This window comes from Natrix helvetica (assembly GCF_964273705.1).
Source record: "Natrix helvetica genome assembly, chromosome: Z".
NCBI lineage: Eukaryota > Metazoa > Chordata > Lepidosauria > Squamata > Natricidae > Natrix > Natrix helvetica.
The window spans coordinates 103644429-103659423 of record NC_138554.1 but is presented as its reverse complement, the minus strand read 5'-3'; the positions used below and the strand labels follow the sequence as shown (position 1 = coordinate 103659423).

General features: G+C 39.9%; 1 protein-coding gene across 1 annotated transcript in view; it reads left to right on the top strand.

The window, feature by feature from the left end:
* The first annotated feature begins 1513 nt into the window (after positions 1 to 1513).
* The window catches only part of AHR (aryl hydrocarbon receptor), a 68796-nt gene continuing 55314 nt past the window's right edge, over positions 1514 to 14995 (top strand). Inside the window, exon 1 of the mRNA XM_081933743.1 lies at positions 1514 to 2401. Coding sequence (XP_081789869.1) covers positions 2346 to 2401 — 56 coding nt within the window. The 5' untranslated portion in view covers positions 1514 to 2345. The remainder of the gene's footprint in view (positions 2402 to 14995) is intronic.

Below are 14995 nucleotides of genomic sequence, written 5' to 3'. Positions count from 1 at the left end.
AAGTAATGGAACTACTATTAAAAGTCAGCCCAATCACAATTTTTCACTTTATAGTCAATCTGGCAAATTTTCAGTCCTATTCTAAAAAAATGATCTTTAATGAGACTAATTGTTCTTAAATGTATCTATTTTCTATCTGGCCTCCAATGTTGCCAGGGGTTTTTGGAAGAGAAAAATTAGCTGGGTTAATTTGTGGTAACATGGTTGTAAGTGAATCTGGTTTCCCCATTGACTTTGCTTGCCAGAAGATTGCAAAAGGTGATCACCTGAGCCTAGGACACTGCAACCATCATAAATATGAGCCAGTTGCCCAACATCTGAATTTTGATCGTGTGACTGCTGCAACAGTCTTATGAAAAATGTCATAGGCCTCTGTTTTTAGTGCCATTACAATTTCTGTCACTAAACAGAAGGTTGTAAGTTAAGGACTACCTGTATGTTACCAGAAGCAATGTGAAAAGGTACTATGTTGAGTAAACATTGGAGTTTAATAGTTCATTAAATCAATGTATATTCTGAAATTAAAGACTTGCATAAAATAGGACATGCTCAGGAAATTAATTTGTATGTTTTTTTAGATTAAACCAAAGAACACACAGAACAATGATTTTAAGAAAATTGGTTTTACAAAAATACAGCTCATGTTAAACTTATATAAAGTTTCTAATGTAGAATTGATGCCCTTTGGTATGTTTACTTCTATTTGATCTGTAGCTAATTACATGTTTTCTGGATCATATTTTATTTTAGTTAAAGCTGCCATGGGAAAAATATTTTTAAGCAGACAAGGACATTTTTTCATAGTGTAATAAAATTATTTAATACAATATCTCATTTTAAGCATTCTTCTGTGAAGCCTTTCCAGTACACATCTACATTCTAAAAATAAACCATGTATTTTACTTAAGAATATACTATTCTCTTTTGGACTGGTATAAGGAGATATTTACTCTCAATAATTTTTAAAAACTGCAGTTTATATGTAGAAATGTAGGTGTGAATTGTTTATGCCAACCATTTTCGACCTGGGAATTTTTGATTGTGCTGTTTGAACTTGCATTCCAATTTATGGGGAGGAGAACCAGGTTGGAAAAGCTTGCTACCCACATGGCTTTTCTCCACTTTAACTTGGAATCTGCTAGGCTTTGTCACCCATTATCTTGGAGGGAGATCAGATGATCTGCAATTCTTGCAGAGATTATGGAGGCCCCAACTGAAGTAGAGCCAGCTTTCAGCGGGGACAGCCCATGTTATGCAGATATTGTGTCTTACCACTCGCGGGGGGTGGACGGCAAAGATCCCCCTGCGAACTATTTCCGCCGCGCCTATATTTCTGGCGCTTCATTTACAAAGAGGCAAATTCGCCTCAGAAGGCCCCTTAAGGGCTACTACGAAGGTAGGCAGCCGTGTGCCAAGGCGGCCCGGAGATCCTCCTGTGGCGCCGAGGGAAACTCCGCTACCCGCTTTTACCCCCCCCCCCCCCCCGTCGCTTCAGGCTGCTTGCTTTCCTCCGCCTGGTTTCCGATCGCGGCGAGTCTCCGCTGCTCAAGCCACACTGAGGCCTCCTCGGTGGGCTGTGGGGCGGACCCGCGAGGGAGGAAAGGACTGGCGGCTTAACCGGGCGGCTACTGACCAGGAGCCCGCGGCAAATTGCCGCCACAGTCCAGGAAGACAAGCAGAGATCGGCGGTGGGAGGAGAAAACACGAAACGTAATTAGGCCCTCTGGCTCCTCGAAGAACGCCGCTGCTGACGACAGCGGCGAAGCGAGCTTTGCAGAGAGGAAGGGAGGTTTCGCTTCCAGCCGTGGCAGCCGCCTAGGTCCCTTTGCTCCTGACGAGAAGGGGAGGAGAGAGCCAATCGGTCCGCCGGTCGGCAGCGGCAGCCGCCTCCGCACCTGTTTCGGAGACCCCGCCCTGCGGCTGCCCAGAGGCACCCGCCCGCTCGGAGGAGGAAGAGGAGGAGGAGGAGGGGGGCGACCACGACAACAACGGGGGAGTGGGTGCTGCCGGCGCCGAGCACCTGGCTCTGCAGCCGCCACCCCCCCACCCCCCGCTCCTCGTCTCTCGCCTTCCTTAGTCGGCCGCCCCTCAGGGGACTCCGTGTGGCGGGAAGAGCGGGGGCTCTGCGTGGCGAGTAGGAACCACACGCAAGGGCCGGGTCAAGCAGCGGGTGGAGCCGGGACTCGCTTCGGCGAAAAAGCCCCCTTCAAAGCCGTCGCTGCCTGGCGCGGTGCCCGGAGCTTTCTTTTCCTTTGCCTTTCCCGTTTGTAGCCAGGAGTGAAAACTCAAAACTCTGTGCCGAAAACCCCAGTTGGCCGAAGAGGAGCTGTGGCGTGGGCGGCAGGATGAATCCCAATGTCACCTACGCCAGCCGCAAGCGGCGGAAACCCGTGCAGAAGATGTAAGGGGAATGTTTTGTCTGGGCGCTGAAGGAAGGAAGTCTTCGGGAGAGGGGAGGGGGACGGGGAGGGGGGGCGATGTTTGGCGTGTCTTCGCAGCGCATCTGGGCTCCGGCCTCTCCCCTCCTTTTATGAAGTGACACCTCTGACCCATTGCGGTGTCCATTGAAATGCGCGGTGTCTTTCTCCTGGCCTCTCTGGCAGTTCTTTCCTGACTTGCAGCTTTGTGTTTTACTTCATTTCTCTGCCTCTTTTACGTGCTTTTAAGGGGACCAGAGGAATTCAGGGTTGCAGGCCTCATTCCTACTCCCATCTTTAAAAACCCGTGCCGGGCTTTCTAAAAGTAAGAGACCCTTACAAGCCTCGAAGGGTTTTCGGTGGCCTGAATAAGAGCTTTGCGCAATCTCTGCTCATCTCCTCCCTCCCTCCCCCAGTCGCTTCTAGTAACTCCTGGGATGTTTGTAAATAATTAGTGAGCGACTGTTTTTGGGCTATATAAAAAAGTTTACTTTCAAGTCAATGAAACATTGACGATATTTTTTTAAAGAATGCAATATTGAGGCCTGGGTATTGCTATTTAGATTCATACTGTGAAAGGTAGCATTTTAAACATGCCCAGAGGCTTTCTTAAAAGTATATAGACTTAGAATACGGAGAAGTACAGTTCAAGCCTCAATTCAGTGCCCTGATTTTATGTGGCTCTGTTAAAGCCAGGTGACTGATTAAGGTCAGAAGAAGCCTGACAAGTGGGAAAGGATGAAGTCATACGTTTGTAAATCACTTGGCTTAGTTTCCTAATCAAGAATTTGAGATATTTTAAATAATTACTATAATTTTAAATAATTACTGAAAGTAACTTTTTACTAAAGTTAGCTGTGGGCCCTGATTGTTGTTATCTAATAGATTGCAGAAATGCAGAAGGCTCTTGGGCCACAGTTTGGTATATAAGTGTAGAAAGCCAGTTTGTGCAGGCTGTAATCTGTAACTATACTGCTGGATTTCTCTTTGGTTTAAGGATTAATATTCACTCCAGGTCAGAATATTTTCATTTATGCATTTTTTTTATTTTATTCTTCTACTTTTAAAGTATTGAAGAGCAAATATAAGTGCAGGTGGTCCTCAACTTACGACCACAATTGAACTCAGAATTTATATTCTAAGTGAGAAATTGTTTGAGTTTTGTCCCATTTTATGACTTTTCTTGCCACATTTGTTAAGCCGTATTCACTTAACAACGCTACTACTACTTTAACACTACTGTGTTAAATACGGCTTCTCCATTGACTTTGTTTGACAGAAGGTCACTAAAGGTGATCACATGACCCTGGGACACTTAAACCATCATAAATATGAACCAGTTGTCAAGCATCCAAATGTAAATCACGTGACCATGGGGATGCTGTAATGGTCATAAGTGAAAAATAGTCATGTCACTTTTTTCAGTATTGTTGTAACTTTGAATGGTCACTAAATGAACTGTTGAAAATTGAGGACTACCTGTATTTTATATTTGCAGATGGTCATTTATTGAAATCAGAATGAAAGAAGGGTAATACAGGTAGCCCTCGGGCTACAACAGTTCATTTAGTGAGTTTCACCAACTATTCTACTAGCAAACATGGATGACTTAAAGTTCTTTGGGACTTGACTCAACCTTTTGGAAAGCTCTGGATGTTTTTTGTGCTCAGATTCACAGCCTTACATTCATAGTCAAACAATAGTTCTGTTTCTTCAATCTAATGATATTGGTAGTTCTCGAATTACAACAGTTTGTTTAGTGACTGTTCAAAGTTACAATGACACTGAAAAAAGGTTAATAATCATTTTTCACACAAATGTTTCAACATCCCTATAGTCACATGATCAAAATTCAGCCTTTTGACAACTGACTCATGATGGTTGCAGGGTTCCTGGGTCATGGGATTACCTTTTGCAACCTTCTGACAAACAAGGTCAATGGGGAGTCCAGATTCATTTAACAACTGTGTTATTAACAACTGCAGTCATTCACTTAAATCTATTTTTTTTAAATGTCTGTTTTAGCATCTGCAAAACCTATCCTAGCAACTGCTTGGATAGGTTCATGCAGTTTTCTTGATAGGATTTCAGTAGTGGTTATTGCTTACTTCTAGGGCTGAAAGAGAGTGATTAGGCCAAGGTCATTTAGGCAAAATTAGAACTCCGTTTCCTAATTAACTTCATTGTTACTTGATTTTAGGTGGTGGAGTGCTAAGATTATTTTCATTTAACTTAAAATAATCTTAATACTCGACCTTAAATCTAGTCCTTAATACTCGACCTTAAATCTAGTCCTAAACTTTCAAGAGTTGTGACCATTTGAAGTTACAACGGTCCTGTAATGATCATTTTTCAAAGTTACCATGTTTGCAGCATCCCTATGATTGATCATGTGGACGCTTAGAAACTGGTTCATATTTATGACCATTGCTGTGTCCTGGGATCATGTGATCACCTTTTCTGACCTTCTGATAAACAGAATCAATGGGGAAGCCAGATTCACTGAACAACCAGCTGACTAAGTCATCAACTTATCAATTCAGTTAACAATTGTGACAAGAAAGGTCATAAAATGGGGCAAAACTCACTTAACAAGTATCTCACTTAACAGATATTTTGGTTTTAATTGTGGGCATAAGTCAAGGACTGGGTGTACTAGTCTGCATTAATCACTACATATTGGGTCGCTATGCAATATTTGCATCAGGTTTTAAGAAAGTTCTTCATTTTATGAAATCAGAGTTAATCTAGGTATTCATATCAGGAAAATGTATTGAAAAACCACTTAAGGCAGAATTAGTTAACTAACATTCATTTCTATGTAATTATATATAAAAAGATTGTGGCATTGGGAATTTTTTAAAAATGTCAGTGACGGTGTAAATTCTTTAAAAAATACTTCGATTAGTAAAATTAACTTCATTGTTACTTGATTTTAGGTGGTGGAGTGCTAAGATTATTTTCATTTAACTTAAAATAATCTTAATACTCGACCTTAAATCTAAATCATATAATGCATAAATTTTATTTTGATAATTTGGTCATCTGATAATGTCAGATATGACAACTCTTTTTGGCTTTATTAAAATACTAACTTGTTTACTGTCTTAAGTAGGAGTGCTGATGAAATATTCACTAGCATAACTGCATTGAGTCTACAGATATTTCCCAAAGATTACCCCGAAAGATTATTGGTAGTCCTTGTCTTACAACCATTCATTTAATAACATTTTGAAGTTATAAGGGTACTGAAAAAATACAAAACCCAGTCGTTGCATTTAGACCACAGCATTGTCTCCATGGTCACAATTGGGCACTAACACGATTGTTAAGTGAATCTGGTTTCTCCATTGACTGTTTGTCAGAAGATCGCAGAAAGAGAATCATGTGACTCCAGGACACTATAATCGTTATAAATGTGAGTCAATTATGAAGCTTCTGAATGTAAATCAATTGACCATGGGGATGCTGCAATGGTCATAAGTGTGAAAAATAGCAATAGCAATACCACTTAGACTTATATACCATTACACGTACATCGCAACCTTCTTCACAGAGTCCACATATTGCCCCCAACAATCTGAGTTCTCATTTTACCAACCTCATAAGGATGGAAGGCTAAGTCAACCTTAAACCTGGTGAGACTCCACAAATTAGCCTACAATATTGTATTCTAACCACTGTGCCAGCACGGTCATAAGTCACTTTTTTTCAGTGCCGTTGTAACGGGCACTAAATGAACTGTTATAAATCAAGGACTACCTGTACATATTTCTAATAGTAGCTGACATATCAGCAGATGGGCCAGGCTCTATGTTTCTCCACAATCACATATCAATCACATAATCCCTAACGAGCCTCCATTTGTGTATATTGGTTTTACATTTAGATATTCCAACTCTCAACCTTTCAGCGTCCCCCAAAACAAGGCAGGTTGGGTCCTTCAGCCATATCCTCCCTTAATGTTATTCCTTGGTCATAGTCTCCTTCCTCTATATTTTAATAATATTTTGTTCTTGTGTACCCTGAAGACCGTTCATTTTTGTCATAAAGCAGTTCCTAGGTCTATGTCGGTAGGCTTGGGGCATTTTTGTATTCAGAGGATGTCAAGGATCATTCTCTTGCTTAATTCTCTTGCCATCTGTTGGTATTTTTTCAGTCAGTTCGGTCTAGTTTTTACGGCATCAGACTAGAAACAGAGAGACCACAAGTTCTAGACCTGTCTTTACCATGAAAGCTGTGTAACTTTGGCCTAGTCACTCTCTCTCATCTTAAAAGTTTGCTGTGCTGGAAGAAATGGGCGGAGGAATGAATATTAAGTATGTTCATTGCTTTGAGGTATTTATAAAAATAATGAAAGGAGAATATAAATAAATAATAAATAAATAAATAAATAAATAAATAAATAAATAAATAAATAAATAAATAAATAAATAAATAAATAATCGAAAGGGTAACATTAATACACTGATACCAAATGTTTATCATAGTGCAATTGTCCTCTGTAGTGCAAAAATGCATAGGCTATTTATTTTTCAGATTCAGAATAGTTTGGTCAGTATATTCCATGTGTGACTTTGCAGTATGATAGTGTATGTGCTTCTAAAGTAGCCTTAAGAGATGAGATACCAGTATATTATATACTGGTTTCTAGGCTTTATATAAAAGTACTACACACCCATAAAATGAATGTTCCCAGAGTTTATTTTAGAGGTGACAGTTGTTTGTTATGCAATATTTACTATTAAGCAATATGGTTCGTTCTGTAAATAATAATGGACTCACTGGTATTCAACTAGATTTTAAAATGTTAACTTGTTCAAACATTTTCTAGCATAACGTAGTTATCTTAAAATAATTCCTAGAACATTGTCTTTTTTTGCTAGCTATTCAGTTTTTCATATGAAAATGTCCTGAAAGGAATAAGATACTTACAGCCAAGTCAAGCAAATAGATATTTCAATACATTAATATTAGAAAACTGATTTTGACATAAGGCCATTCAATGAACTCTTCATAGAATTAAAAATTAAAATTGACAAGAACAAGTTCTGATTTTATTAGCATATAGATCAATAGATGCCATCAGGCCATATAAACATGCCAACAATTCAAAAGAAGGGATAACTGATTTTCTCTCCCATTCCTGCAAACAACATTCCTTATGTATTCTTAAGCTATTAAAATGGATGTTGGGATTGTTTTTGAAGCACCTAGAAGTTTTATGCAATACCCTGCCCCCAACTGCAGAAAAGTACCTTACAAAGTAACTAAAGAAAAATAGAGAGTTATGTGTTACGAATATAAATTCCTAGTTTAATTTTTGTGTTTGAACTGAAATTTAGCTGTATATTTTAAAATATTTAGTAGTCTAAATTAGATAGCTCAGCAAACTGGAATCTTATAAAAAATTACTTTTAAGTGTCACTGAATAGATTTCGAGGTATACAATATGTGTGTGTAAAATTTTACAAGAAAACATTTTGAATTATGATGCCTAAGTAAATATTTTTTTCTTCTCTCTATTACTGGAATAGTAGAGTATGTTTACCAAGGGAGAGCTGATGCAGTCTTGTCTGCTTCTTTTTCTGTTTTTTTAATCTGTCTTAAGTATAATACGTAACAAACAAAGTAGCCCATACAGAAATCAGAGTTAAGTAATATGTAACAGCTTACTATACATATAAGGGACACTATGACTTAGTGGCTAAAATGCTGAGCTTGTCGATCAGATGGTCGGCAGTTCAACAGTTTGAATCCCTAGCACAGTGTAACGGGGGTGAGCTCTCGTTACTTGTTCCAGCTTCTGCCAACCTAGCAATTCAAAAGCAAGTAAAAAATGCAAGTAGAAAAATAGGGACCACTTTGGTGGGAAGGTAACAGCATTCTATGCGCCTTTGGTATTTAGTCATGCTGGCCACATGACCACAGAGAAGTCTTCAAACAGCGTTGGCTCTTCGGCTTAGAAATGGAGATGAGCATTACCCCAGAGTCGGAAATGCATACATGTGTGGGGGAATCTTTACCTTTACTATACATATCTTAACTATGCTGTTTTGTTTCTTTACTAGCATATTGATCCATTGGAATAATTGAGAAAAATCATAAAGCTTCTAAGCTTGTATGTTTTATGCTACTGTTAAGGATATGAAGTACAGTTTGAGTTTACCATGACTTCCTTTTGTACATTTTCTTTGAATATTTCTTCTTCGTCTTCTTCTTCTTCTTCTTCTTCTTCTTCTTCTTCTTCTTCTTCTTCTTCTTCTTCTTCTTCTTCTTCTTCCTCCTCCTCCTCCTCCTCCTCCTCCTCCTCCTATTCTATATTATTTTTATATTTATTTTATCTCTCTCACATACACATACAGAATAATAGAAGTGAGTACATCTCACATTTTGTAAATAAGGATCTCTTTTCATGTGACAACACTCATTGGTTGACTAGGGCTGGTTTCCAGATGTTTGGTAGGCGGGAGGTATCATTATGTTTATTCATGTTGTGGGGGTGTTTCTCTATTTCTATAGCTTCCATAATTATTCTCTTGCTGAAGTGTTCTGTTTTGGAGATTAACCTGGTTCCTTCAAAATTAATTTCATGTCAGGTAGCTTTAAAGTGCTGGAAAAAGGAGGAAGTTTTTTCTTTTTTCTTTACTGTGTTCTTGTGTTCTGCGATGCGTGCATTTATTCTCCTGTTCGTTTGTCCTATGTATGTTGCAGGGCAGATTTTGCATGGTATTTCGTAGACTCCTTGGTTTTCTAGCTGGATTTTGTCTTTGGGGTTTCTTAAGATGTTAGCTATTTTTTGGTCAGTGGTGAAGGCTGTCTTGACATTGTGTTTGTGGAGATTTTGCTGATTTTACCTGTGGTGCCTTTGATGTAAGAAAGGAGGGCGATGCCGTTGTCATGTTCGGTGTCTTGGTTTTTGGGGGGAGTCTCCCTTTGGATTTGGTTGGTAATTGTTTTTCTTTGGAATCCGTTGGAGATTAATACGTTTGTATTAATTAAAATACGTTTGTATTAAATTAAAATACGTTTAATATCCAATTACCAACCTCAATCTTACAATGGAAAAGACCCGAATACAACAAGACCAGTATATATATTTACACATATACATACACACACACACACACACACGCACACACACGCACAAAAGGCTGTATATTTGTATGTATGTTCCAGCATAATTCTGGAGTGCTTCAAGCAATTTCAACCAAATTTGGTACACAGATGACTTACCCCGTGGAAACAAATACACGGAGTGAGTGTGTGTAAGACACTCCTGGTATGTGTGTGTCTGTGTGTTCCAGCATAACTCTGGAATGCCTGGCCCATTAAAGAGAGCGAGTGCATTGTCTTTGAGCGGCAAATGTTTGTGATGTCATGGGAGGGAGAAGGGAGATCCCTGACTGCTAAGGAGAGTGAATGTGGCATCCTGGAGTGGCAATTATTTGTGATGTCAGGCAACGCTGTGTTATCAGCTAGTAGACTATAAATCATTGGTGAGTTTCAATTTTTTTTACTACTGGTTCTGTGGGCATGGCTTAATTTGTGGGTGTGGCTTGGTAGTCACGTGGCTTGGTGGTCATGTGACTGGGTGGAGGTGGTTTGGCGGTCATGTGAATGGGTGGGCGTGGCCAATTTAGCCATCCATTTTGCCAATTTAGCAGTCCATTAAATAATACACAGCAGCCCCCTTTTCTATTCTTTTTATACCTCATGAAGTTTTTGTCTAGGTTTTTTGTACTAGGAGGGAGCGGTTGGCAATGCCTGGGGATTTCTGGGAACTTCTCCTTTGTATTAGAGGCACCAAAATAACCAGGATGGTATAAGGTCTCCTGCTGAAGTAGGGGGTTGGGCTAGATGACCTCTGAGGTCCCTTCCAGGCCTGGATTGCTGTTCTGTTTCTAAACATCTTCTGAAGCTGCGTCTAGTGCCAGGTTTGTGGTCCTTCTTTCCTCTCCTTTTTCTCTCCCTCCCTCCCTCCCTCTATCCATCCATCCATCTCGTTCACTTTCCCTTCCCTCCCTCCCTCTTTCTTTTTTCTTTCTTTGCCCTCTTTCTTTCTTTCTTTCTTTCTTTCTTTCTTTCTTTCTTTCTTTCTTTCTTTCTTTCTTTCTTTCTTTCTTTCTCCCTTCCCTCCCTTTCCTCCCTTCCTCCTACCCTGCATCCCTCCTTCCTTCCTTCTTTCCTTTCTTTCTCCCTTCCTGTGAAGAACCCCAGAAGATCTTTCGTATGAGGAAGAAAAGCCAGACATTTTGAAATGGAGAACATGCCCATTGATCATCTGGCATTCTTAGAGCTCCACTATTGATTACCTTAGCCTGGGCAAGGATAGCTAGCAGCCCTTTCAGTAAGCTCTCAACTCAAGCTTCATGCCAGAGGTCTTCAAACTTGGCAACTTTAAGACTTCAAACTTGGCAACTTTAAGACTGTGGACTTCAACTCCCAGAATTCTCCAGTCAGCAGAACTGAATTCTGGGAGTTGAAGTCCACAAGTCTTAAAGTTGCCAAGATTGAAGACCTCTTGGAGATTCCCAAACAGTGGGGATTTCTTTCTTTCTTCCTCTGTGGAAGAACTCTCACCACAGCCTGTTTTTGCTCCCTGAAGCCCCCTGCATGCCAAAACGGGCCTGGGGACACCCCCCTCCTATTTTGGGCCTAGCAGGCCCCCCTGAAGCTCCCTGGGAGCCATAATGGGGCTTGTGGTTACTCCTGGAAGGGGCAGGGGAAGGTAAGGTTGCAAGCATGGTGGAGGGTGGGTGCAACAAGCTCCGGAGAGGGTGGGGCTAGCAATTCTTACCTGTAGGCAGAAGGTGGAGGCAGCTCAGTTGGAGTGCAGGGCAACCACCATGTGGCAGCTTAGGCAGGTAAATCACCCGTGAGGTGAGGAATAAGTGCATGGGGCTGGTGGGTGGGGTGAGTGACCAGGGAACTGGTTCGGAGGCATGGTAGGCCCGAGTCGCTGCCAATTCCAGTGACCCAGCCCACTAAACCACTATCGGTTTGGCTGAACCAGTCTGAACCAGTAGAAACTCACCACGGCTATAAATGGATATTATGAGCCAAATTTGTCCTGTAGAATATGAAATAGTTTTAGGGCATAAGGCATCTTTTTAACTATTATGTTGAACTGTATATGTTTGAATGAGAAGAAAATCTGTTTGATATCTGTCTTTTGAGCTTTGCCTAAGAAATGTACCAGCTTCTATAGTTTTAATAAACTATATATCCTTTGGAAGGCAGTAAGACTTGTTGATAAAACTGTGATCAAAGAGCTATAATTGGCTTATTAGGAGATTTGTTGTCTTCAGTAATTTAGTATCTGATGACAAAGGCCCGAGAAGGTAATATAATTGGATGATACATGTGCTCAATCTAAATTCCGCTCCTAACTTTATTTTCCACCTAAGCTGTTGTTTTTGGCAGATTTCTTTGATATAGATTTGAAAATGTTATGTAGTTCTTCATTCCTATATTGGTGTTCATGAACATATTTAACATAGTAGTTTTAAGACAACATTCTATAACAACAGAATATTTAAATGTTTACTTTGGGAAACAATCATTTATAAAGAAAGTTAGCTTTTGGTGTTTAACTTTAGTTTTTTTAAGTTATATGTGTGTGTATGTTTGTTTGTTTTATTTATATCCTATCTGTCATTTAAAGTCTCAAGGTAGCATAAGAATATCAGTAGCATATTGATAATATCTAATTCCTTGCACAGGTGTTAGCCCTGTGAAGTAGTTCAGACAAGATGCACAAGTAGGATTACTAGCTCTATTTTTATTATAGAGTTATATTAACAGAATCTTGCATAACTGAAAGTATTTCTTTCTTCCTTTTCCTAGGGAGGGTCCCTTTGAAAATGTATCCTACACCTTCCTGCTTATATGAGATGAGATATCTTTTACATGCCATTTGAGTAGTCTGGGTCTGTGGCTCCTATTTCTTAAAATAATTCCTATATACCACTACAACATGACAACTCCATCCAACAGCTTCACATAGTTGTTAATTAGGGCTGAAAAGAGAGTAATCTCTGAGGAACCTTACAACGCATGGGTTCAATATTCAACTGCGCTCTTTACCAACACCAACTGGAACTGATCCCAGAGTAAGGAGAACTACTACAACAGGGGTGTCAAACTTGCAGCCTGAGGGCTGGATGTAACACGCACTGGCTATGCCCATCCCTGGTTTAGCAAGGGGGGGGGGGAGTTGCGATACATCACATGACGACATGATGCCGTGAGTTTGACACCCCTCTACTACAATACTGTGGTCTCTGTTCCCAAATTCCTAAGCCAATCCAAAATGATTTCATGATCAATGGTATTGAATTACTGTGAAATTCCATTACTAAACATTGCAGTTGTAAATAAAAGAATTGCATGACTACTGAGTTATGATGACAGTTCTGGCACTTCTAATTGCTGTCGTTTAATGAATTACTGTGGGTTGTTAAGTGAGGATTTCACATTACCATGGTTTGTGCCATCTTGCTGGCTTCCATATTGACTTTTCTTTGGAGAAGGTGGTAGGGAAGTTTGCCTGTGGTGATCACATGAGCATAGGGTTGCACAATGGCTTTAAATTAGAGTCATAATTTCCCCTTGTTCAGCATCATTGTAACTTCAAATGAACATATAGTCATTAAGTGTACGTTACCTGTAATTTTAATTTTTTTATACTGTTGTCTAATGGCTAAATAAAATGGAAGCTCTTTCTCTTTCCTGTCACAAGACATGGATAACAGTTATATTTTGGAATACTTTGAAATTCAATTTTGTAATGTCTATACAAATTCCTTAAACATTAAGTAATGTTAAGAGAAAGTAGTATATATTTTAGTGGCCAAATAATATTTTATATTTACTTACACACACATACACACACAAACACACGCACACTGTATGTACGTATGCATGTATGTATGTATGTACGTATGTATGTATGTATGTATGTATGTAACTAAATGATTTTAATTTATTATCTAGGAAAATTATATATCAAAGAGACAAATCTGTCTATTTAAAAAATTAAACTAGTGTCTGTTTTCACTGGCTTAAGTTATAACTTATACTTCAATAATAATTTTATTAATCATCATAAATTCCTGGCATTTAAATTTTATAAAACCACTTTTGTATTTTCTAATCACAATTATTAAGGTTGTTTTGATTTGATTTGTCTAAAATAATGTACATTCAATTTGATTTGTCTTCTAAAAAATAAGAGTAGTTTGACAAGTTGTGTGAAAAGTTCTGCTTATACTGTTTAGTGTGAGGAAATATAGGTAATTTTCAATTTACAACAGTTCGTTTGTTGTTGTTGTAGTCACGAAGTCATGTCCAACCCATTGTGACCCCATGGGCAACATTCCTCCAGGCCTTCCTATCCTCTACCATTCCCCGGAGTCCAATTAAGCTCATGCCGACTGTTTCAGTTGATTCCATCCAGCGACCTCATTCTCTGATGTCCCCTTCTTCTTTTGCCTTCAATTGTTCCTAGCATTAGGCTCTTCTCCAATGAATCCTTCCTTCTCATTAGGTGGCCAAAGTATTTGAGTTTCATCTTTAGGGTCTAGCCTTCTAAAGAACAGTCAGGGTTGATCTCTAGGACTGATCGGTGTGATCGCCTTGCAGTCCAAGGGACTCACAGGAGTCGTCTTCAGCACCATAGTTCAAAGGCCTCAATATTTTGACGCACAGCCTTCCTTATGATCCAACTTTCACAGCCATACATTGCAACTAGGAAAACCATAGCCTTGATATATGCACTTTGTTGGCATGGTGGTATCTCTGCTTTTTAGTATGTTGTAAAGTTCGTTTAGTGACTGTCAAAGTTACAACTAGAAAAAATGACATGACCATTTTTTCACATTTATAACTCTTGCTGCGTCCTTGTGGTCATGTGATTTATATTCAACTGACTCACATTTATGACAATTGCAGTGTCCCGGGGACCTTTTGTAACTTTCTGAAAAGCAAAGTGTTAAGTCCTCAAGGCTACGACACCATTGACTATCATTGCCGGCCCCTGATTGGTTGAGACATGAGCAGCCAGCTGGCGGGAGAATGCAGCCATTCTATTGGTTCAGCGTCTGACAGCTCTAGTATAAAAAGGGCTGTCAGCTGTCAAATCTTGCTGTTTGCCGGGTCGAAGTTTGCCTTACATTTTGCCATATTATACTGTTAATAAAGGTTGTGTTAGCTTCAACCTGCCTTGCCTCAGTTCCTGTCTGCCTCGTTCTCGCTACAGAACACTGGCAACGAAGGTGGGATCAGAACTGAGGTAAACGAAAAGCGAAGTCACTAAGAAGGGCTGCCTCAAGTTCCGTCCTCCTAAGGATGGCTAATCTACCGGCGTTCACAGCATTCAGCCTGGCCACTGAAACATTGGACGCCTACCTCGAGTGGTTCAAGTGCTTCCTGGAGGCAAACGACTTCACCGGTTTGTCCAGTGGCCGTAAAAGAGGATATGTTCTCAGCGCATACGGTCATGAGATGTTTGGAAGAGCCAGGGCTTTAGCAGCCCTCAATCCGTCCATTCGATGCCTTGGGAGACTCTTTTGGAG